The sequence below is a fragment of the Hemibagrus wyckioides genome, linkage group LG05 (assembly GCF_019097595.1).
Source record: "Hemibagrus wyckioides isolate EC202008001 linkage group LG05, SWU_Hwy_1.0, whole genome shotgun sequence".
NCBI classification, from domain to species: domain Eukaryota; kingdom Metazoa; phylum Chordata; class Actinopteri; order Siluriformes; family Bagridae; genus Hemibagrus; species Hemibagrus wyckioides.
The window spans coordinates 15,832,946-15,856,758 of record NC_080714.1 but is presented as its reverse complement, the minus strand read 5'-3'; the positions used below and the strand labels follow the sequence as shown (position 1 = coordinate 15,856,758).

General features: G+C 37.7%; 2 protein-coding genes, 1 long non-coding RNA gene and 1 pseudogene across 4 annotated transcripts in view; 2 read left to right on the top strand and 2 right to left on the bottom strand.

The window, feature by feature from the left end:
* The window catches only part of LOC131352725 (uncharacterized), an 8,215-nt gene extending 4,831 nt beyond the window's left edge, over positions 1-3,384 (top strand). Inside the window, exons 2-5 of one of the 2 annotated variants that reach the window (XR_009204551.1) lie at positions 1,657-1,759; positions 1,901-2,010; positions 2,117-2,160; positions 2,280-3,384. This is a non-coding gene — a long non-coding RNA (uncharacterized LOC131352725). Of the gene's footprint in view, positions 1,760-1,900; positions 2,011-2,116; positions 2,161-2,279 lie in introns of both variants that reach the window. The other variant, XR_009204550.1, reaches the window with a different exon arrangement.
* Positions 3,385-3,441: 57 nt separating this feature from the next.
* On the bottom strand, positions 3,442-5,273 carry LOC131352917 (pepsin A-like; annotated as a pseudogene).
* A 4,823-nt stretch (positions 5,274-10,096) lies between these two features.
* On the bottom strand, positions 10,097-14,114 carry LOC131353281 (kelch-like protein 10). The gene is made up of 7 exons (XM_058390200.1): positions 13,947-14,114; positions 12,745-13,234; positions 11,497-12,111; positions 11,114-11,263; positions 10,718-10,834; positions 10,507-10,598; positions 10,097-10,314 (listed from the first exon to the last, which is right to left on the bottom strand). Exons 1-7 carry the CDS (start codon positions 14,072-14,074, stop codon positions 10,206-10,208), a joined length of 1,701 nt encoding a protein of 566 aa, XP_058246183.1. The 5' UTR covers positions 14,075-14,114; the 3' UTR covers positions 10,097-10,205.
* A 3,593-nt stretch (positions 14,115-17,707) lies between these two features.
* Positions 17,708-23,812, top strand: LOC131353339 (perforin-1-like). Its single transcript, XM_058390290.1, has 3 exons — positions 17,708-17,898; positions 18,318-18,861; positions 20,534-23,812. Exons 2-3 carry the CDS (start codon positions 18,326-18,328, stop codon positions 21,546-21,548), a joined length of 1,551 nt encoding a protein of 516 aa, XP_058246273.1. The 5' UTR covers positions 17,708-17,898; positions 18,318-18,325; the 3' UTR covers positions 21,549-23,812.
* Position 23,813: the final 1 nt, after the last annotated feature.

The following is a 23,813-nucleotide window of genomic DNA, read 5'->3' as shown; positions in this document are numbered from 1 at the left end:
GAAAGTAAAACATCTAACACTGTTTTGCTAAATACAGATCTGTAACTACCATGGCCATTGCTAGGCCATTTATAGGGGCTTCAGCCCCCCAACATTTCTACTCAACCGCTATTCTGCGATTCTCGCCTCAGTCCCCTTTAAATTTCATATGAAAACGGCGGCAGACTTTGGTTCCTCCTCGTTTTTCAGCACGTTCTTCAATCCGCAGACCGAGGATCAGAAGACAGAGTGTGTGTGTGTGTGTGTGTATGTGTGTGTGTTTGTGATCAGACTCATATTTGGCTTGTTCAGTACTCAAATGTTATACACATCTATGCAATACAGTGGAATGCAATAAGTTTACCATCCTACCGTGTTAGTCAATCCAGGCGCATTTCTAGGATTTGAAAACATCAGGGGCTGAGCCTGAAACATCAGGGGCTAATTAGGGAGAGAGGGTAAGCAAGAATAACATGTTTTGCAAGAGCATTTTTATGTAATATTATTTAATAATAAACACAAATTAACACAAATAGTATGTAACTTTAGAAAATTTAATTCAATCTTTTTTGACTCCTCCCATCATTTCACTAAAAAGGAGTTCATTAAATTCTTTACATTTTCTCTCTCACACAGGTCTACCATGCAATATTATCTCTTTTACAGCTTGTGTGTGAAGCAGTGCCGTGTAAATTCTTTTTTATTTATTATCATTTTACAATAATCTATATTATACTTGCACCTCTTATTTCATTCCTCATTTATGCTGCCACTACTGTATGTATTATTCTTTCTTTCTTTCTCTTTTTTTTTTTACCTCTCTTCTCTTCGATTATTGTTCTCTCATCTCTCATTCTCTCATCTGTGCTTGTATCTTGTCTTCATGCTCTTGGTGATTTTTCTATCCTATTTCTTTGAGGGTGGAATCATAAGAGAGTATCTCTTTGACTTGACTTGAACAAAACGTCAATTACCATACTAGTATTTATAGTGCTGAGAATTTCTTTTTCAATTGACAGAACAGTCGAATGATGGAGTCTGTTCTGGCCCATTGTTCACCTAAGCCATGTCTGTATTTTAACTTAAGTACTGCATTAGTTAATAATAGAAAGTCATGATGTTCAGACTGTAATGTCTTAGCACTTTAATAGTTTATATTTTATTTAGATCTATCTTTAGGCTTATTTAATTTAAGTACGTCTTGGGTATGGAATAATATTCAAAAGGGTCCTATGTGTCAGGGGTTTTCATAATCAAAGATAGTGGGCCTCCTTTTTGACACAACATACATTTGCCTACTTTTATCAACTGTGTTAACATTAAAAATTAAAAGTTAGACTATTATCTGGATAAGAAGATTGTTGTGTTTTCTGACCGTTTTTATTGCTGTCATGCTCAAGGGCTGTAAGGTGTTTTAGTCACGTGGTGTGAAAGCGGCACTGCACAGACCGACAGGTGTATGACATTAAAGTATCACGAGAGCGGTTCTAGAGCATATTTGAGCGCACACTCTCACAGTATTTTGGCCTGTGTGTGTGCGTGCGTGTGTGTATGTGTGAGCCCCCCTTAAATGAAAATCCTAGAATCGCCCCTGTTCCTTGACAATATATTTTAAAGGTTGACTGATTTTGTTTTATTATTTTCTAAATGAACTTGATTTCTTGCATGTTGATTCAGGTAGTGAGACTGAACTGAACCCAATAAATGCATTTCCAAAATCTACCATCTCACCAGTCAGTTCAGCACATAACCTCTTAGAGAAACACCAAGAGATATCTAGGTAAGCCCACTCAAACACACTTACACACTTTCAATGCATGACAGTCTATGTGTTATACATGTTAAACCGCCCACATTTCTCTACTGTGGACCACTGCATGGTGATATTTAAATCTAGTTTTACTTCTTGTTTCCTGATCAGTACTAAATGGAGCTTGAAATTCATCCTGGGAACCATTTTTGGCAGCATGGTAATCATTGTCATTATGGCCATCTCACTGGCTGTGGTCTACTACAAAAAGAAATTAAGCGGTAGGAATGAGTTTCATTCATTGGATCTTGATACCGTGGACAAGACCTTCTGAATAGACAGCAGAAATTAATATCAGTATTACTTCTGTGTATTCTGTGATTTCAGATAAACATCCTAGAAGCTTCCCTAGTGCACCCATCATCATACAAGTAAGACTGATTCATCTAACTTACTCATCCTCATATGACTAGGACAAATGCAACTTATTTTACCACCAGGATATATCTTTCACTAAAACATTTTGCATTACTGTCTTTGCATTCTGCAGCAGCATCCTCAGGAGCTCATCTACACCACAGTGGACTTCAAGTTCCATCAAAAAACATCCAACATTAATAACAACCTGGACATCCACACCTTAGGACCTGGTTCAAGCAATGCATTAAAAGCAAAGGACAGTGTAGAGTATGCTACAATAGTAGGGGTTTTATGATTAATGAAAAACATAATCATGATATGTGACTGTTTTTATTAGAGTGGATGACTGAATACTTTTGCCATTGAAATATTACAGTATTCACATATTACATAGGCTGCAATGGCCTATTTGTGTAGAAACTATTTTCTGAGGGTTTTGTTGCGTTTCTTTTGGGTTTCTTATCAAACAAGACATGAGCTTTTATACTGTGAAGTGTGCACATGCCAGTATTTACTTGTTTATCTATGTGTTTATCATTGAAGTCTTTGCTTTTGCTCAATATAAGTTTGAAGACAGTCAATATTAAACAGAGTCACAAGTTTTCTATTTTGCATTCTTTTCTATCAATTCTCATTACAAAATATATTATTGACAATTCGAGTGAAAAAGTCGTTGTTAGTGTTTGGTATGTCCCTTTTTGCTTTACTGACAGTGTGCACTCAGTCTTGCATGGATTTCAAGATGAAATTTGTGCAAAACTTTATGATCCAGTGTCATTTGAACACATGTGAATAGACAAGATTATATTAGTCATGAGGAAAATCTGACCTTTTGTACAAAGGAGTTACATGATATAAATAGGGCCTTAAAATCGAGCCTTGAATATTAAATTTTATTAAATATTGAACATCTACTTTCTGATTTCTCCAATTTTAAATGAAAAATCCCAGATTTTCAACAGACTTTTAGACCCCATTGTATATGAACAATAGACAATACTGGTATCAGAAAACAAAAACCTTTTGATATCCTAGACATATTCACCATAAAATGAATCGTTTTTACCCAAGGCACCTGACTATGACTATGTGCAGATGGATCCAGTATCATCAAATTACCTTTAATACCTTTATAGTGGTAAAGCACTAACACAAGTTGATATGTGATGAATATTTTTATTTTATTGCTTGCTTTAATGCTCATTTTAATTGCATGCTTTCATATTTCATTTGCAAAAGACCAAAATAAAAGTTTGATATTTAATCCTTATTGCCATTAGTTCTTAATTGAATTAGTAAGACATCACAGCCAGGCCCACAGAGCTGTTCCCCCTGTTAAAGATTGTGTACCAATTCCTGATGAAATCATCACCCAAGATCCAGGAGAAACTGCTTCCAAAGTTGCCACCTGAGAAACCCGTTTGGCATCCACTGTAGCCCTGGAAGCAGAATAATGTGATAGAATTACTTATCTACATGCATTTCTTTGTTCTCCATCTTTGTTTCTTTGTCTCACAGTTTCTCATATAGTGTAAACACAGTGAAGTGAAGTCACAAAGAGTGGCATAAATACCTGGGTGACAAATGATGAGGGGGGGATGGAGAAGGCATAGCCTTTAATGTTGAAGATAACTGAAGGCATGCTCTGGACACTGCTGGAGCTCACAACAGACTGCAATGAAAACATTGGTATTCTCACCAAAGCCAGTTTTAAACTAGTTTCATCTACTCACATCTCCATATTGGTCATCTACTCACATCTCCATATTGGTCTGTCTGAGCACCAAGATAAGAATTCAGGTTGCTGATATCTGTAAGGAAAGGACTCAGGAGGCAGAGAGAGAATCCAAACGTGCTTTAATTAACTCAGGCAGGTAGAAGGAAAAGCGTAACTCAAAAAAGGCAAATGGGCAGGTAGGCAAAACGTAACTCAGGTAAATCAGAAAAGGCAGGCAAGCTGACAAACAGAGCATGCACTTACGGCACATACACCTAAACAGTCTTAATACTCGCCGCTGACGTTAGCGAGAGGGGGCTTTAAATAGGCGCCGAGATGATTGGGTACAGGTGACGTGATTAATATTCTGGTGATTGAGAGCGGGACCGTGTTGCTGGGGCCGGCGTGCCTGTTACAATATCACTGCTTGGTCCAACAATTAAGGAAGTCCCGGTATCAACAATAGCTTGACAGCCACCACTACAACCAACAACTTGTCCATTGATGGTCACACTGCAAAAGATCAGTTAAAGCTAATTGATGGTTTATTTCACTGTGATCCATCCTACCCCAATCAAAGGAAAATGTGCTGACCACTAATCTAGTCCCAATTTACCTGCCATGGATGTAAATTTCAACAGAGCCCATGGAAAGACTGGTTTCAGTGATGAGATCTTTAAATATTCAAGTATAATAATCCTATAGTAATATAATATAACAAATAATAATATTCTAATACTCACGGCAGGCTTGGCTTGAAAAATAGACAGACGGCACCCACAGTTTAGATCAGCCTGTGTCCATAAGCACCGTGAAGGACTGAGGAGGTGTTCCGATGGTGATTACACCATAATAGTAAAGCTAAAAGGCACAAGTATACATTTCAGAACACTGGTTTTTATAGTGGACATTGTATTAACCTCCGACTGGTGAATATATTGAATATATAGGAGTAAATTAAATAAAAATCCTAATTCAGTAACTCGGTTCTGGTAAACATACATCTGCATCGTTGGTCATGGGCTCTTGACCATTCTGAACAAACTTGACCCAAGGGGTATAAGGTATATTTCTTCCTGTATTCCTCCCATAGGCCTTTCTCCTGCAGCCTCTCCCATGTAGTTTTGCCCTTGAACAATGGCACCCTGTACCATAAATTATAATGATATTAATACAACTTATACAGCTTTCTAAGAAAATAACACACAACTTAACATAGCTTTACAAACAGTGAAAGCACAATAAGCATAATAAAAAAACAACCTTGAATGCTGCATTCTTATATCAACACAGAGGTAAAAATGTGACCAGACATTTAAAATAATTATACTTCTAAAAAAATATCGCATCTTACTTGATGCACTGCGAGAGTGCCACCAGCGCACACAGGATCAGAATCTGTTTCATTGTCCTCTTCTGTATGAAATACCACACAGAGAGACTGGATGCATTTTGCTTTTTATACTGTTCTACTACAATCTCTTTCCTTTACTTTTCCATTTTCAGCTGATGACTAGATGAGGAATATCTTGTTGTGTATCACTGAAATTGTTTCCATGTGTTTTTCTGAATGTTTTTGGAGCTTTTATCTTAGAATGTCAAACTTTTTTTTTTTTTTATCAAGGTTACCAGGTCCCTTCCTCATTGTGATAACTGAATACATTTGATACAATTAATGAATTATATCAAATGTCAATAATGTGCTGGCATTATGCATACCTTAAGCTTTATCACAGTAAAATGATTGCTGATATAGCAAGAAAGAGATATACATAAAAACATGACCGTAAATTATGGATAAAATCTTTATAAACATATGTTATATTTGCATTCATTTCAGTGTCACACTATTCATTTATTTGTTTGTTTGTGTTTTTGATTAATTAATTCAATTAACTTCAGAATTTAATCACAATATTTAAAAAGTTACTTTAAGAAATTTGCAGTAATGTTAAAAAAAATATGCAACAAATAATCCTGGTTAAAGAAGTGTTCAATTCATGTTTGTGGAAATCAAAATATGAGATTCAAAATCTATTCTATTTTAAACACTGATAAATTCTGGCCTGACTTACAATCTTTTGTTATCAGTATTTTCCACATAAACACAGGGCCATGTTTTGACATGTGATTTCATTTCCCACATCCAGTGGATTGTTTATAATACTTCTGATAAGAAAGAATATTATTCCACTGAATTTGAACTTTTAAGCCTGCAGTAGTACAATATCCATCACAGTCTATTAATTCATAAACACAATGAAGTTTTACTTTTCTTCTATATATGTAACATCAAAGCTAATTCAATAGAAGGAAAAAAAGGCTGAATTTCAAATTTCAGGTATTCAGATGGGTTAATTGATGATAATAATGATTTTTATACTCATCACACAATTCAGTGAGTCCTTGTACCTTGTGGATGGGAGCTTTTCAAAAAGAAGCCACTCCTATCATATTAAAAATGCTTTATAACGGTGATCATTCAGAGCATTTGATGTTCGAGTCTGGAAGGTGCATGCACAGGATGCTGGGATGTACAGATGTGAAATTTCCAGTATTTGTGTATTTGTATACATTTCGGTGCTTGTATTTGTGTATTTGTATTTCCAGTTTCCAGTGCGACTGCTGCCCTACCCCTGGTCGGAGTCTCGCCGCTTGATGGTGCCCACTGATGCTGTGGATGGATCTGTGTGGACCAGGAGACAGCCATGGACAGAGCCACTTGGGGACTTTCACACCATCACAGATATGCCATTTCATCTGTCAGCCCGTGACAGCAAATAACTAGTGTTTATAATGACCTTAGAAACTACAATGACCTAATAGTTCCTCATGGGTCATTGATTGCTGTTGTAGAAAGGACATTAATCAGCTACAGTTTCATTATTTACTGTTTAGTGTCACCCAAATGAGGATGGGTTCCCTTCTGAGCCTGGTTCCTCTCAAGGTTTCTTCCTTTCCATCCCAGGGAGTTTTTCCTTGCCACCGTTGCCACAGGCTTGCTCATTAGGGATAAAATAGTCTAATTATAGAATTTAATAATTTATTCTTATTTCTAGTTAATTAGTTATTTTTTTATTATTATTTTTCATTTTCCCCTCCCCTTTCTCTGTTTTCTTCTTTTGTAAAGCTGCTTTGAGACAATGTTCATTGTAAAAGGCGCTATACAAAATAAATTGAATTGAATTGAATTGAAATCCGTGGAACACAACAATACCAGGATTTTCAAGTTGTTCAAACCGGTAAAACCTCAATTACTTAACTTGGATTAGATGATCTGTGATAACCTGTTGCATAGTTTGGAACTGGCTACATCTTCCTATGAAGCTGTGTTCAGCTGAACTCTGCTTTTAGCATGAGGTTGCATAACTGTATTGAATAGGGCTGAAACAACGAATCGATAATAATCGATGAGGAAAATCGTTGTCAACGAATGACATTATCGATTAATCTGCCGGCGCACGTCACCACGCATTCAATCATCGTTCCAGTCGCACATCGGAAGAATGGAGGAAAGTACAAGGTGAAAGTGTGTGACCCAAGTCCTCTAAGACATGGGAGCATTTCATATTGGATTTCTCATCAAATGTAACTTGCAAACTTTGCAAAGCGGAGCTTCAGTGTCACGGAAACACGACAATGATGAACGAGCACATAAACCGCATGCGGGAATCACAGATGAAGGAGAAACTTCAGGACGATAAGTTTAATGCAGATTTGTCATGTGCCATATCTGTGTGCTTAATGTGTTGGTCATTCACACAGAACGTGTTTTATTTCTAATTCCTTTTCCATTATTTTTTAATGAATGCGATATATGAGTATGTTTGACCGCTGCGCGCGCATCTTTTCCAGCCCCTCGCGCAGCTCATGTTCAAATCATTTCAACTTTTCCAAGCAGCGCAGCTCATCAATGTCACTCACAAAACATTGGACCAATCAGAAGGCCCCAGAGGCGGGGCAAGCGTTGCAAGCCTCGTTTACAGTAGCAGGTTGTCATGGCAACTTCATGGCACATCCTGAGCCCTTGGTGTTCTGTACTGCGCTTTTAAAACTATTCCTAAACACAGAGTCTTGTATTTGTAAACACAAACATACCTTCTGTGTGAATGGTTTATTCTGTGTGAATGGTTTATTTACATGTTTACAGTGTCCGGTGTTTACTGTGTAAAGAGCGCTGTTACTCCTCATTCACAATGTAGATGATAAACAGTGGTAATAGATGTAGTGCAAGACCGTTAAGTACTGTCCAATTAAAACAGTTTGATCAAAATAAACAAACAATATTTCCTTTTAATCAGTATTTGTTACCAATTAAAAATAATGCAGTGCAAAATTTCTGGAAGACTGAATGGATCATACCTTGGTAGTCTAGTAGTTCTGCCTCTTTAAGAAACACAAACAGTTTGTGGTTTAAGTTTTAAAAGGTCAAAAGTTTTCTGCTTAAAAGCTGGAAAAACATTGTGGTAGTGTAAAGTTTTAGTTTTATGTTCATATTTGTAATACCCAATGTGTACATTTAATTTGAAATAAAAATAAAAAAGGTATTTAAAAATGTGGTGTTTTTATCCGATTAATCGATTAATCGAAAAAATAATCATAGTTACAGCCCTAGTATTGAAGCTCTGCCTTGTACAATATACTGTACAATTTGAGTTCATTAATATCTGAATCATTAGCTTAATTTGATTCACTAAAATTTTAATTATTCCCTATAAAACGGAATTTTTTTTTACAAATGTAAAATAGACTATAATCTTCTGATCAGGTGAGAGAAAAATATCAGCTAGAATCAAGGGGAAGGTGTACAAGACAGTGGTGAGACCGGCCATGCTGTTTGGTTTAGAGACAGTGTCACTGAGGAAGAGACAGGAGTCAGAGCTGGAGGTAGCAGAGCTGAAGATGTTGAGGTTCTCTTTGGGAGTGACAAGGTTGGACAGGATTAGGAACGAGTACATCGAGGTTAGGGAGGCCAGATTAAGATGGTTTGGACATGTTCAGAGGAGGGAGAGTGAGTATATTGGTAGGAGAATGTTGTACATGGAGCTGCCAGGCAGAAGGCAAAGAGGAAGGCCAAAGAGGAGGTGTATGGATGTAATAAATGAGGATATGAAGCTAGTGGGTGCAAGTGTTGAGGATGCAGAAGATAGAGATGATTCGCTGTGGCGACCCCTGAAGGGAAAAGCCGAAAGAAGAAGGAGTCTTCTGATCAGGTGAAATTTATAGATACTGTACCTAAAGGGTCCTTCGAATATTTTTTTCCCTTCGTTTTTCCATAACAAAAAATGTTTTCTCTGTAAATCACATGACACGTTCTGTGACATACAATTTCAAATCACACTTAGAAACAATGAGTTTACAGTTCAAACCTACGTTAAAGGCAAAAATAACATAAAATGAAATAAATACACTGGGTTTGTAATGTTTTTTTTAAATTGCTCAGCTTGGCAATGCACAATGTTCAAAAGTGTCCAGTGATACAGTTAAGTTGAAACAAAACCGCAGGTGACTATGATTTGATATGAATGATTATTATTATTATTATTAGTAGTAGTAGTAGTAGTAGTGGTAGTTTTTATAAAAAATGTTGTCCCAAGGTGATTAAAAATATCTCATAACAAATAATTTATGGAAAGTTTGGAAAATCAACATTGATACCCCCTTTTTCACAAAATTCTGCTGAAAAAGTCCAAAAAAAAGAAAAGGTGTATAATTGTTTCTGTGCCTAATTACAAAAGGCAAAATTGCACATTTAAATAAATATTTAACCTGTCCAAATCTTCTGCATGTGTAAATGAAGTGTCTTTCATTTTATTAGTTAACAACATATTTATTAAATAGATTTCCTCATGTCCAGCTTTAAGATTTCTAAAGTAATTTAGGAGATATTACCCTTACAGTTCACATTCTAGTCATTTGGCTGCATCTTACTCTTCCCAGGAGATTACGTAGGTTTTTGGATTCATATACGTCACCATTTTCATTCCAAAAATCAGTTACAGAGTGTGTGTTTGTGTGATTGCTCCGTATGATTGAAGGGTGTGGTAGACATTTTCCAGTATATTTTATTGGACATTTAAAATGAAAAGCAAGTAACAGTTTTAATAGACAATATTAATTTATTTTTTAAATTAAATGATGAATAAAAAGACAAAATTATTGTGTGTTATACACTTAACTTTTATACATATCTGTAAAAAAAAAATGACAGAAAATCTCAAAAAATATATTTATCATTTGAAAAAAAAAAAAGAGCTGGAGAAAGAGGTTCTCCCAATAAAATATGGTTTAAAAGTTTTAAAAGCTTTAAAATTTTAAATGTTAATAAAAACTCTACAACTACAGAAGACCATCACGATCAGTGATGTAGTCAGTGATGTTTGGAAGTCCAGAAACCACACAGCAGCTGATTGCACTGCGGGAAATGTTCATGTTCTGGACTTCAAACCTGCAGGAAATAAAAATTTTGTTAAGTTCATGATGTTTCTGTCTTTAATTATCATCATAACATCAGGTTTATGCTGGGGTTCTGGTTTACTACAACACACACACACACACACACACACACTATGAGTTTCTGCTATAAAAATGTTAAATCCAGAACCCCAGGTCTCTGAACATGACAGTAAACGGCTCGTACCATTCGTCTTTATACACATCGTAGTACTCGCATGTGGAGGTGGTGCCTTCACTGCTGTAACCACCAATCACATATAAGCGACCATCCATCACCTGGAAGAAGAAGAAGATGACAATATGATGTAGAGATAGACAGCAGCCAGATTTTAATTCTAATTCATTCCAGGGTTTGGAGTTGGGTCTAAGTCTTGTTTTAAGGCCATGTTTGTTACCTCAATGCCAAAGTTGCTGCGTTGGGTAAACATGGGGGAAAGAATCCTCCAGGAGTTGGTTTGAGGGTCAAAGGCCTCGATGCTCTGCATACGACTGTCTCCATCAGAACCTCCAACCTGTAAAAGATCAGGCTTTCTCTTAGTCAGTGTGAAGGAATAAATTAATAAATGAACGTAAACAGTGTGAATAGAAACATGTCTCGTTCCCATCGCTTACAGAGCAATGATATAAACTTCATTTATTTCAAATTTTCATTGGATTATTTTCACTTTTAAGATGTCACCACATTTTAAGATGTCATTTTTGTTTAATGTTTGAAATTTCTACATTCATTAGAATGTACATAGTTCATATGGTTTCATTTTTCAGATGTGTGTGTGTGTGTGTGTTCTTACCGCAAACAGTCTGTTGTTCAGCACAGCAACGCCTAAACCACACCGACGCATGTGCATCGGCTCGATCAGCGTCCACTGTTCATGATCAGGGTCATAACACTCAGCCGTGATAAGACACTCGTCTCCATTGAAGCCTCCACAGATGTAGATCTAAAAAAAAAACAAAAAAACAAAAAGAAATCAAGGTCCTGGGTGTCTCCAGTTTCAGCTTTCAGGTCTCCTCAGGGACTGGAACATTATATTAACTTCAGGGTTTGATTTTATTTTTTTTTTACCCAAAGGCCCCTAACCCTCTTTGCTCCAGGGTGCTGTATGAAGACTGACCCTGACCTCTGACCACAATTCACTGTGCTTGTGTGTTTGTGTGAGAATTGAATGCTTACCTTGCCATTTAAGGCGGCAGCGCTGGCATCACTTCGCTGCTCGTGCATGGATGGGATGACGCTCCACTGGTTGGAGCTTGGTTCATAACATTCGGCTGTGTTAAGCACCTCGGTGCCGTCGAAGCCTCCCATAGCAAAGATGCATCCGTCCAGCACGGCCACGCTAACATAGCCGCGACATGAGTGCATGGGCGCCGCCTCACTCCATGTTCCCTCCAGAGGATTGAACGTGCACGTGGTGTTGAAGCACCCCATGCTGTCAAGGCCACCAATGATGTACACCAAACCATCCAGGAACACTGTGCCGTGATACGCTTGAGCTAGCTGTTCTGTGCTGGAGATGCACTTCCAGCTGTCCAGCTTCGAGTCGTAGGTTTCCATGGTGCTCATAGCAGATTCACCATTAAAGCCGCCGATGGCAAACAAGGTGGAATACGGAAGCCGTGGACGGGTAAACGGATCCGAGAATCTGTTGTAGGGCTCAGCCATGTTGGAGAAGTGCATGGCCTTCATGGCCCGGGTGATGATGGGCTGACACTCTGGCAAACTGCTCACATACTCGTTTTTCTTTATATTTTCCAGGAAGTATTCTGGAGTCACCAGAGCCAGCCGCACCTGATGGAAGGTCAGAAATTTCAGTTAGAAAGTGGAAGAAAAAATTGGACTATTTTTTCACACTGTGTGATTTCACTAAAGTTTGAGATTATTATGTGTCAAATTAAACAAGATCCCTATAAATTCTCTGACTGAGAGATAACATGTTTATAGGATGAAGATCCTCGAACGATATCATTGTCAGCTTACATCATGAGTCAACAAAAACAGACTTTTAAAAAAACCGGAGGTTTTCAGAATAAGGAGGTTTTTCTGGCCATGTTTTTTTTTATTACCATAAAACATCTTTTATTATCATACCATGTTTTGTTTATTACCATCACCACTATGTATTTATAGATGTCCACTGAATTTGCTGCCTTTCTATTGGTTGTTTTAGACAAGTGAGAATTGAATCAAACATTTTGTTTTTTTTGGCACTAAATTGCACAGATTATGCATCCAAAAATCTTAGGTCGTGACCAAATAATCTTCTACAATGTAAGGTTTTTTTCTGAAGTAACAAAATCAGCTTAACTAAACTCAGACCTATCACTGGAACCCTAACTGCATGTTTACTGTCTGCTTTCAGTTCTCCTCTAACTTGTACTGAGGATCGGTCAGGATGGTCTGGTCGAGTGTATGGACACTCACCTTCGGCAACAGGTTCACGAGGTGCTGCATTCGGACGCTGGGATCATACCTGATCCACAGGTATATAGCTTGGAATGCTATTTTCTCCTCCTTGATGTTCAGCTCGTCGTTCTCCAGGATGTCACTGAGCTTCTCCACGGTCAGGTCCAGGAGGGATCCAGACGGTGAGAAAACGACATCCTCAAAGTGATGCACCGCGTACATGTAGGCCTGATCTCGCAGCTCACAGCACGAGTGAGCATCAGCAAACTGCCAGACCCTTAAGCAGTTATCTGGGCTGAGATGCTCCTGTAGCAATTCACAGCAGCTGCTTATGAGATCGTCGACGACCAGGTAAATGGCCGTGGCCAAGAGAGTCTCAATTTCATCCACGGTGACTTGAATGTGCTGCGTGTACATGTAGTGGATAATAATCTCCATCATATCTGGAGATACATCAGGGATGTTGTACACTCTCTGATCCAGACTGTCCCATCTTGTAAACAGAGCCCTGTGAGATCAGGAAGAGCAGAAAATATATCAGGAAAAATATCTAGGTGTAACCGGTGCAGTCGTGACACCCTTGTTGGAGTTGACGATGTTATTGGTTTGAAAGTTAAAGCTTTGAGAGCTGATCTTTTTAAGCAGAATACAGACTAAAGCACTAAAGCACCGCTGCATAACTCCCTAGGTAAAGATGAAGTGAAGGCTAAATCCCACTGCACCCTATAGTCGCACAGCATTATGGGTATTTATAAACCTTAAAGACTTCAATCTTTTAATAAGACTGAAATCTATTAAGTCTTTAAAAATACAAAAGGTAGAGAGACATGTAACAGTTCTGATGTTTACTGAGAGCCATTTATATGAAGTGACACAGGAGAATTTTTCCACTCAGTTTTCACTCCGTTCTGCAAGTAGAACAGAAAAACCTTCCACTTTTTTATTTAAACTTTAATTTCAACACCAATATTTCTTTCACTTCACGACAGAGAGTTTTTTTTATTTATCGACATGTAAAAGTACAGATTTCAGTCAGAGCAATGTGAGGAAAGCAGTGTCAGCGTTCAGAAACCATTCAATCAGACTAGCCGAGTTCTGTTTATTTAATAAAAAAGATAAAAATCATTTCATCTTTCACTTCATCTGTTGTACAGTTTTCTCATTAGGGAACATTTTCTAAGATGAAAAGTTTTAGTTTAGTTTAGTTTAGTTTAGTTTACCTGAAATACTGGCTGTAACCTGAGAGGATGGTTTTGTGGACGTTGAAGTCCACCTCTCCCACCCTGAGCACGGCGTCACATAGTGACCCGTCCAGCCTCATCTCATTCAGCACTCTGAATAAGGACATGTTTTCACTTTCTTCTCTCTCTGTAGCTGTTACTAACTCTGTTAATTCACACTTTTCTCGATCTTTCTAGACGTGGTCTATCTATCTATCGTGGTGGTCGTAGTGAGTCTGTGGTCAGTGGAGCTCCGTGATGTAATGCCCGTTGTCATGGAAATGGAATCAGAATCGGAATCAGACTCAGAGGGGTTTTTTTTTCTTTTTTTTTTTTGTTTTTGGAGGTTTAGACCTGGGCAGGTTTGGAGCTCTGGACACTGAACTCTCAGCTCCTTCACACTCGGTTTTCCCGTAGAGGAAGATCCAAAATCCCAAACATTTAGAATCCTGAATGAAGTGTGTGCAGAGCTGAGAGACCCCTCTCCTGTCCCTCTCCCATACAGCACAGTAACTGTACAGGACACTCTCCATTCATTTACCTCTCCACTCCACACTGTCTATACACTCACCTCTATCTATCTATCTATCTATCTATCTATCTATCTATCTATCTATCTATCTATCTATCTATCTATCTATCTATACACTCACCTCTATCTATCTATCTATCTATCTATCTATCTATCTATCTATCTATCTATCTATCTATCTATCTATCTATCTGTACACTCACCTCTATCTATCTATCTATCTATCTATCTATCTATCTATCTATCTATCTATCTATCTATCTATCTATCTATCTATACACTCACCTCTATCTATCTATCTATCTATCTATCTATCTATCTATCTATCTATCTATCTATCTATCTATCTATCTATCTGTACACTCACCTCTATCTATCTATCTATCTATCTATCTATCTATCTATCTATCTATCTATCTATCTATCTATCTATCTATCCACTCACCTCTATCTATCTATCTATCTATCTATCTATCTATCTATCTATCTATCTATCTATCTATCTATCTATCTATCTATCTATCTATCTATCCACTCACCTCTATCTATCTATCTATCTATCTATCTATCTATCTATCTATCTATCTATCTATCTATCTATCTATCTATCTATCTATCTGTACACTCACCTCTATCTATCTATCTATCTATCTATCTATCTATCTATCTATCTATCTATCTATCTATCTATCTATCTATCTATCCACTCACCTCTATCTATCTATCTATCTATCTATCTATCTATCTATCTATCTATCTATCTATCTATCTATCTATCTATCTATCTACTCACCTCTATCTATCTATCTATCTATCTATCTATCTATCTATCTATCTATCTATCTATCTATCTATCCACTCACATCTATCTATCTATCTATCTATCTATCTATCTATCTATCTATCTATCTATCTATCTATCTATCTATCTATCTATCTATCTATCTATCTATCTATCTATCCAATATTAATTGAAATCACAATTCTACTGCAATATAGACATGTGACACATCAAACACTCAGCACAATGAGGGGAACTGGGTTATGTGTAAGCTGATGATGTCCCATACTAGTATTTATAGTGCTGAGAATTTCTTTTTCAATTGACAGAACAGTCGAATGATGGAGTCTGTTCTGGCCCATTGTTCACCTAAGCCATGTCTGTATTTTAACTTAAGTACTGCATTAGTTAATAATAGAAAGTCATGATGTTCAGACTGTAATGTCTTAGCACTTTAATAGTTTATATTTTATTTAGATCTATCTTTAGGCTTATTTAATTTAAGTACGTCTTGGGTATGGAATAATATTCAAAAGGGTCCTATGTGTCAGGGGTTTTCATAATCAAAGATAGTGGGCCTCCTTTTTGACACAACATACATTTGTTAGCCTACTTTTATCAACTGTGTTAACATTAAAAATTAAAAGTTAGACTATTATCTGGATAAGAAGATTGTTGTGTTTTCTGACCGTATTTATTTTTTTTTATTGCTGTTGTGCTCAAGGGCTGTAAGGTATTTTAGTCACGTGGTGTGAAAGCGGCACTGCGCAGACCGACAGGTGTATGACATTGAAGTATCGCGAGAGCGGTTCTAGAGCATATTCGCACACTCTCACTGTATTTTGGCCTGTGTGTGTGCGTGAGCCCCCTTTAAATGACAATCCTAGAATTGCCCCTGGTGATCTGAAGTCAATCAATCAAGAATTAGAATCTTTTTATGGGTAAATTTACACACATGTAAGAGCATGAGTAGGATATGCATAACTAACATGTCTTTTTGTTTATATTTTCCATTTATGAATGGAAAAAGCCAGAATGTGATGTTCTTACAATGCACTACAAGCATATGAATGTGACATGGTTAAATGTAAACTTGGTTAAACCCATACACATAAAAAATAAAAATCAATCAATTCTACAATATTTTGAAAGACATTTTACTAAAAAAAATGTTCCACAAAAAAGATTCATTGTATGCATTGAGACTTATGGGACACACTGTAGAATGAGGAAGCTGGAAATTACAGTTCAATCACTTAGTTCCAACTGTTCACCAGTTCAAAGAATAACTACTACTATTACTATATTTCTTCTTAGCTAATCAATGTTACTAGCATCTTATTACTTCTGTTGTTCATGTGTAATGCATAGAATATATTGCCCCCTTTTTTTTTTTGCTTATTGCATCACACAGATTTGCAGGGAAATTTCAAACTGACATTGGCCTTGTTTTCTATACATAGTACAATTACTGAATGATCACATATTGGGACACTAATGATGTCAGAGGAATAGTGATACTTCTAAGAAAAAATATAACATTGAATCTGCCTACATTAAATCCTTTTGGCTTCCTCTCTGATAGAGAAGTGCTCTGCCATACAGCTTTACATTTAAATGTTTCCTCAGAGACAACCATTAATGGTCTATCTTTAAACCATTAATGGTATTTTACCTTCAACTTCAAAATACACTATATTGCCAAAAGTATTCGCTCACCTGCCTTGACTCGCATATGAACTTTAGTGACATCCCATTCCTAATCCATAGGGTTCAATATGACGTCGGTCCACCCTTTGCAGCTATAACAGCTTCAACTCTTCTGGGAAGGCTGTCCACAAGGTTTAGGAGTGTGTTTATGGGAATTTTTGACCATTCTTCCAGAAGCGCATTTGTGAGGTCACACACTGATGTTGGACGAGAAGGCCTAGCTCTCAGTCTCCGCTCTAATTCATCCCAAAGGTGTTCTATCGGGTTGAGGTCAGGACTCTGTGCAGGCCAGTCAAGTTCATCCACACCAGACTCTGTCATCCATGTCTTTATGGACCTTGCTTTGTGCACTGGTGCACAGTCATGTTGGAAGAGGAAGGGGCCAGCTCCAAACTGTTCCCACAAAGTTGGGAGCATGGAATTGTCCAAAATGTCTTGGTGTGCTGAAGCATTCAGAGTACCTTTCACTGGAACTAAGGGGCCGAGCCCAGCTCCTGAAAAACAACCCCACACCATAATCCCCCCTCCACCAAACTTTACACTTGGCACAATGCAGTCAGACAAGTACATTCTCTTTTTCAAGCCAACATAATAATAATACAAACTAAAATCCCTTCTGCATGTGGAAACACGACATAAATTTTGTAATGATATCAACATGCCTTCTTCCTCTACATAATCCTGTCTCATTCCCAAGAATACGACACACCCTCACATACCACAATCGTTTAAGCTCCCTCCCACAGTACTGGAACACTCTAAAAATATCTAAACAAAACCAGTTAACAGATGAATTCTGTCGACATTGGAAAGAGAAGAAGGAAGAGAAAGGAAAACACTCCTGGCAAATGCCTCAGCCTTTCAGGGTGAATCTTTTCAGCTGGAGCATTCCTAGAACCGGAGCAAAGTGATATCGTAACAGCATTCGGGTATTTATCACAAAATAACTTTTAGATTCATTTAATTTTGAGAAATGAGATTGTTTCATGTAGGAGAAATACAAGATTAATGTGAGATATAGTTGAATTGTAGCTAGTTTGTGGTTATAATTTCCTGAAAACGTTTGTTTGTGTGACCTAAATATGTGGGATAATTTTGCACTAGTGGAAGGTAGGTGTGATTTTATTTGTAATAATCGCACACTACTGCAGAAGAAGGGGAATTTCAACTGAAAATGCTATGAAGTAGACATTACCTATTCTGTAAAGAGGTACTGTATGTGTATCTGAAATAAGCTTCCTCTATTTAGTCTCAATAAAACCTGTAATTACAACAGAAAAAGCAATGGTATAATTTTCAGGCACAGTGAATGGTACGCTTACATCAGCCTTATTTTATCTCTTTTTAGAAGCAGTCATGGGCCTTCACAAATGCACTGGTCTCTACTTATTACTCTGTATCAGCACAATTTTGACCCTCTGTCATCAAAGTTCAGCCTGTCACCTGGGAACGCAGACAGAATGTGAGAAAGCACCCTTTGTGCCTGGCTACAACCTTGCAGGAGAAGGATTTGATGTAGTCAGCCTGAGACGCAAAGGTGCCTATTTGATAAATGTCGAATCCCACAAATATGACAACAATACATGTACTGTGTGTGAGAACCGCTTCCAACAAGGACAGATGCAGAAACTTCCCTTGGCCATTGTGGACTGGCGTCCTTTGAGTCACTGTAGCAAACAGCTCTCAAGCGCTCTTTATTATTCCACTTATTCACTTATCAAAAGCTCCACATCACAAATCAACAATAACTGGGGAGTAGGCCTTAGCCTGGATGATTTTGGTAAGGCTATTTTAGGAGGGAGTCATTCAGACATAGCGAACTTTGCCCGATCGCAGCAGATTATGGACAAGATGACCTTTGCTCTTCACGAGATCAGCTGCACTTATTACAGGTAAACACAGATGACATGTTTTTCTGTGGTATCTGCCACTCCTTACCTATGCAAAAACATATCCGTCTTTTATCACAACTTTAGCATAATTAGCTAAAAAAAAAAAAGATTTTCCTCTTTTGAAAATAGTAGGTTATGTTAGTAATTATAATAAGTACCTGTAGCTCTGAGACAAAATATGGAACTGCTAGGGCATTTTCCTTAGCAGAATGAATCCACTTTTCCTCATCTGTTCATTTTTTACCCGAGTACTAAAAGCAAAGTTGTCTGTCAATGGAGTAACCTCCTGACTGTGTATGTCATGCTTGTCATCTGACCATTCTGATCAATCTGAAATCAATCTTCATTTTAGAAATATTGTAAACTATATGAAAAGCATTGGGAACAAGGTGAGAGAATTCATCCTGAATGAGATGAACTACACCTGCATATACCTGCTTTGGACTGTGACAGATGTAACCCATGGGAACATGCAGAGAAATGCAAAGACAGTAACCCAAGTCTAAGACTGGAGCCTGGAGTTGTAAAGCAGCAATGGCAGACACTGGTGTTAGCATGCCATCTGCTGTTTTCTACAGAGAATGAGAATGTCCCTGCTTATAGCTCTCTCTGCTTATAGAACTGACACCTAGATAGAGCATGTATGCAAATAAGAGTATGTTGGACCCCTTGCAAGCATGCAAATACCCTAAGCTCACTCTCAGGTGTCAGTCCCAATGTGGGGATATGGGGATTGGTGTGCCTGGGGTAGCAAGTCCTTTCAGCATGGTAGTGGGCACAGAGCATCAGTAATAGGAAAAACCACAGTCTGCTTGGCCAAAATGTGTCTATCAACAATATCAGCTGCACAGTCTGTCTGGTCATTTCTAACAGTGACAGCAGTGGAATATATATTCTTTAATTTGGCCAATCATTATGACCAAGAATCTTTGTTTCAGTCCTGTCCTTGAACCACATTGGACAATCCAAGTCCAAGTTTGCCAACAGACTGTCTCCTTCTCTGGCACAGGTGATCCAAATGATGTGAACCACTTTTTGAATTACCTGATCTATACACACAGGCTAGCTGAGAGACAGTGCATTCTGACTGTAATGCCCTTTGTATGGAAAAGGTGTGCATCTCCATAAGAATAACTAAATAAGACAAGCTAAAATGGATTCTTTTGATAGCAACAAGTGGGAATGATCTGTCTGGAATCTCCAGTAATGGGTGTTATGTTCTTGAGGGCCATGAGTAAATATGGTGTTAGCACTACCCGTTACATTGCAAGTGTATCATTCCACTGCACCTGCTCTTTTACATTTGGTTTATGTGCAGTGCAGGTGCAGCTCTATTGAGGTTACCAGTCTTCTCTTCCAGCAACATTCATTTCAGTCATTTGGCTTCTACAGCTGGCATTGCAGCAATTATCCATGCTCTAGGACACAGATTCAATCTGCTTCTTCTGATCCATGGCAAGATGAGAATGGAAAGTAGGACAAATGATTTATAGCCAATAAGTGTGCTTTTAGTACTCGACCAGGAACCATTTCAGCTTAAAAAGGGAAAGTGTTGGGATATTTTCTTAACTCTAGTGGCCACATTGTCCAGGTAGAAACCTGGAGTCATAAGTTATAAGGTAGCAAAGTGAAGAACAAAAAATAACGTTTTTTATTCCACATTTCTTTCCAGCTACAGGGTAGTGAATCAGCCAGAGCTCAGTGAAGAATTTAAAAAACATTTACTTCAACTACCTACACACTACAGTGAGAAAACTAAGCCCCAGTATCAGAGGATTATTGATACATATGGCACCCATTACATCCGCCATGTCTATTTGGGAGGACGCGTGAGACAGGTCACAGCCTTCCGAACCTGCCTTGCAACCCTAATGGGGTTTTTGGAGATGGATATAAAGAACTGTCTGAACATTGAGTTAAAAATCGCTCTAGGATTTCTGCCTGCAAACATATCATATTCTAATAAATGCTCAAACATTCTCAAGGATAACATGAACACAGGCTTCTATCAGGGCTTCTTGACACAGAAGTTTGAGGTCTTGGGTGGCGAAAGTTACATCCCAAGCCTTGCGTTTCCAGCCGACAGGTATGCAAGCTGGATGAACAGCTTGCGTGAAAACCCAGAAATAATTTCCTATGACATTTTTCCTCTCCATCACCTTGTTGCTGACTCAGAGCTGAGTGCCAGCCTCAAGAACGCAGTGTCTGACTACATTAAAGAAAATATGCTTCCTTTGGAGAAGAATCCAAGCCACAAATGCAACCTAACGCCAAACTTGGACCACAACTGCTGCCCTCTGCGAGCACATCGTGGCACCATGAGAGTGGTGGTGCAACGGGCCAATGGTCTCAAGGCTGACCCATTTAGTAAAAGCGATGCTTATGTCAAAGTGTGGTACAATAACAAGTATGAGCAAACATACATAATAATGAATAATGATAATCCAGTATGGTACATTCCTTACAATTTTGGTTCAATACAATTTGGTCATGCATTAATATTTGAAGTGTGGGACAAGGATGTAAGGTACGATGACTTCTTGGGAAGGTGTTCCATCTACCCTGAACGTGGAGATCACTCACATAGTTGTAGGTTAAACAAAGGAGTCTTTTATTACAAGTACATTGCAGAATGTGACACTCACCTGTCCGGTCACTGGTGTGGACATTACTCCCCAAAAGCCTAAATACTTAATTCAGGCAATTACAACTACGAAAATATGACAAATTTTTTTTTTTTTTTGTATATCTATACTTCAAATGTCATTTCAAGTCACCATTAAGAATAGACATGTATAATCAATGAGTTCTAATTTGCTTATTAGTGTCAGCACTTTCTAAATGGAACCATGCCTATAAGAAAACTTCCCTGTTGAATTTGCAGCAATATTTCTGGGTTAAAATGAATTTACTTTGTACTGCGTATATAAAGTGGGGTCTGTAAATATTTAGACTTAAGCAATTCTTGTAAATTTGTAAACTTGTGTAATGCAGTATATAAGAGCTGAAATACAGTACTGAATATGTTATTTACATCCAAATATGAATTGTGTAGGAATTACAGCACATTTTATGTGGTCCCCCAATTTTAAAAAATTATTGGATAGTTGGCTGCTCATCTGTTCCATGGGCTGAGTGTGGGGTGTTGTGTGATTCCCTCATTATTTCACTTACATATAAGCAGATAAAAGGTCTAGAGTAAATTTTAATTGTGCACTTAAATTTGGATTCTGTTGAAAAAGTTATCAACATGAAGCCCACTCTCATCAATTAGCCTGAAACACTGAATTAATAGTTTTACTTGGCTTAAATGTGTGGGTTTGTGTTGGCTCACATTCATTATTTTTCATTTTGTTTAATTAAGTCTAGTAACAAAAAACAATTCCCTGACTAAGTGAACTAGCATGAGAATGTGTTTTTTTCTAGAGAGACAAAGCGCTACTATAATTCACTCTCATCTGCCAAATGCTGTAAATGACCAAACTGTTACAATGGGACTGTTTGTGAGCCAAGACACAATAATGATCTGAAGTCAATCAATCAAGAATTAGTATTAATTAATCTTCTTATGGGTAAATTTGCACACATTCGAGAGCATGAGAAGGATATGCATGCTCTACCAAAATAAAGGAATTTTCATGAATTACTAAATTCTTATGTAAACACTTCTACAAATGATTTATGAATGAAACCATTCGAATCCATCTTTATAAATAGAGAGACAGAGTTCGCAATAGGCCAAATCTGTAGCCAGCCTTGTGCATCTTAACACATTGTTCTTTCGGCTGCTCCCTGTTCAGTGTCGCCAGTGGATTGTCTGGTGATTTTGGCACAGGTTTTATGACGAATGCCATTCCTGTCGCAACCCTCCCATTTTATCTGAGCTTGGGACCAGCACAGAGTTAACTCCTCAGTGACCAGGTTAGCTCCCTGCCATGGCAATGATAGTACAGGATCCTGCCGCTGGACCACCAGGTGACCGTGCATCTTAATATGTAAACTGCTAAATCTTAGTCTTGCTTAGTATAATTTGCACAATCATATTGATATTACTGCTGTCAAGAACAATTCAAGAGCTTTGAGTCATGACTGTATGAGCTAGCATTTAGTTAGTGGGCATTAGCTAATCTAGTATCAGGTATGTATGAAATGCAGGTAAATATACTGCTGGTAGCTAATGTAAAACCTCAACTGAAAACATGCCAATACACAGCAGTCAAAATTTACACTCAACACAACCTATTTCTTAAGTGGGGGCAGAGTATGATTTGAAACTAGCTGACTATTCCAGCAAATTACCATCTGAATAGAGAACAGGTTCTTTTAGGCTCTGCTCATTTTAGTAGTTGAGTACACTTTGAACATCAGCCAAGGTCATACAGTCTATAGTAAATTGTTGGGAAATGCAGCTAGTGCTTGCTGCCTTGGTTTACACGACCATTTTGTTTACACACAGGTTTTACTACTTATACTCTATAACTCTCAAGTCAAGCACTGTTAGAACATCTTACAGTAGAACAAGACATGGCATTGACACAAAACTGGCAAGAGTTTTGTAGAGTTCAGCTGCATGCTGGAAAGTTTGTGAATGTTCATGAGGCTTGATCAAGTACAAAACTTTTAATGAAATAACTTCTATAAAAATGTAATTTCCCTTAGGGAAAATAATGGAGATAAGCTCAGCTGAACATTTAAAAAATGACTATTCCTAAAAAATAATATGTGGAGATGTAATCTTAAATGTTTCACTTCCATGGGAATAGGCAGGGTTGCACTGATACCAGCCACTAGAGGGACTTGAACATTTTAGGTTCTCTTTTCCCAGTCACAACATCAACTAAATACATACTTTTTCACTTTGTTCTTAATAAAAATAAAATAATAAAAAAAAGCAACTAAAAGAGACTATAAAAATTGTCTTTATTTGACAGGAACATGTACAACAATATACA

What these genes read in the sequence shown, in the direction of transcription:
- LOC131353281 (XM_058390200.1), bottom strand. Translation starts at nt 14,074, where the DNA reads ATGTCCTTATTCAGAGTGCTGAATGAGATGAGGCTGGACGGGTCACTA. An exon ending in GGTTACAGCCAGTATTTCAG is followed by an intron (nt 13,235 to 13,946) that starts GTAAACTAAACT and finishes CTGATCTCACAG; the next exon opens with GGCTCTGTTTACAAGATGGG. An exon ending in CTGCCGCCTTAAATGGCAAG is followed by an intron (nt 11,264 to 11,496) that starts GTAAGCATTCAA and finishes TTTTTTTTTTAG; the next exon opens with ATCTACATCTGTGGAGGCTT.
- LOC131353339 (XM_058390290.1), top strand. Translation starts at nt 18,326, where the DNA reads ATGGGCCTTCACAAATGCACTGGTCTCTACTTATTACTCTGTATCAGC. An exon ending in ATCAGCTGCACTTATTACAG is followed by an intron (nt 18,862 to 20,533) that starts GTAAACACAGAT and finishes ATTTCTTTCCAG; the next exon opens with CTACAGGGTAGTGAATCAGC.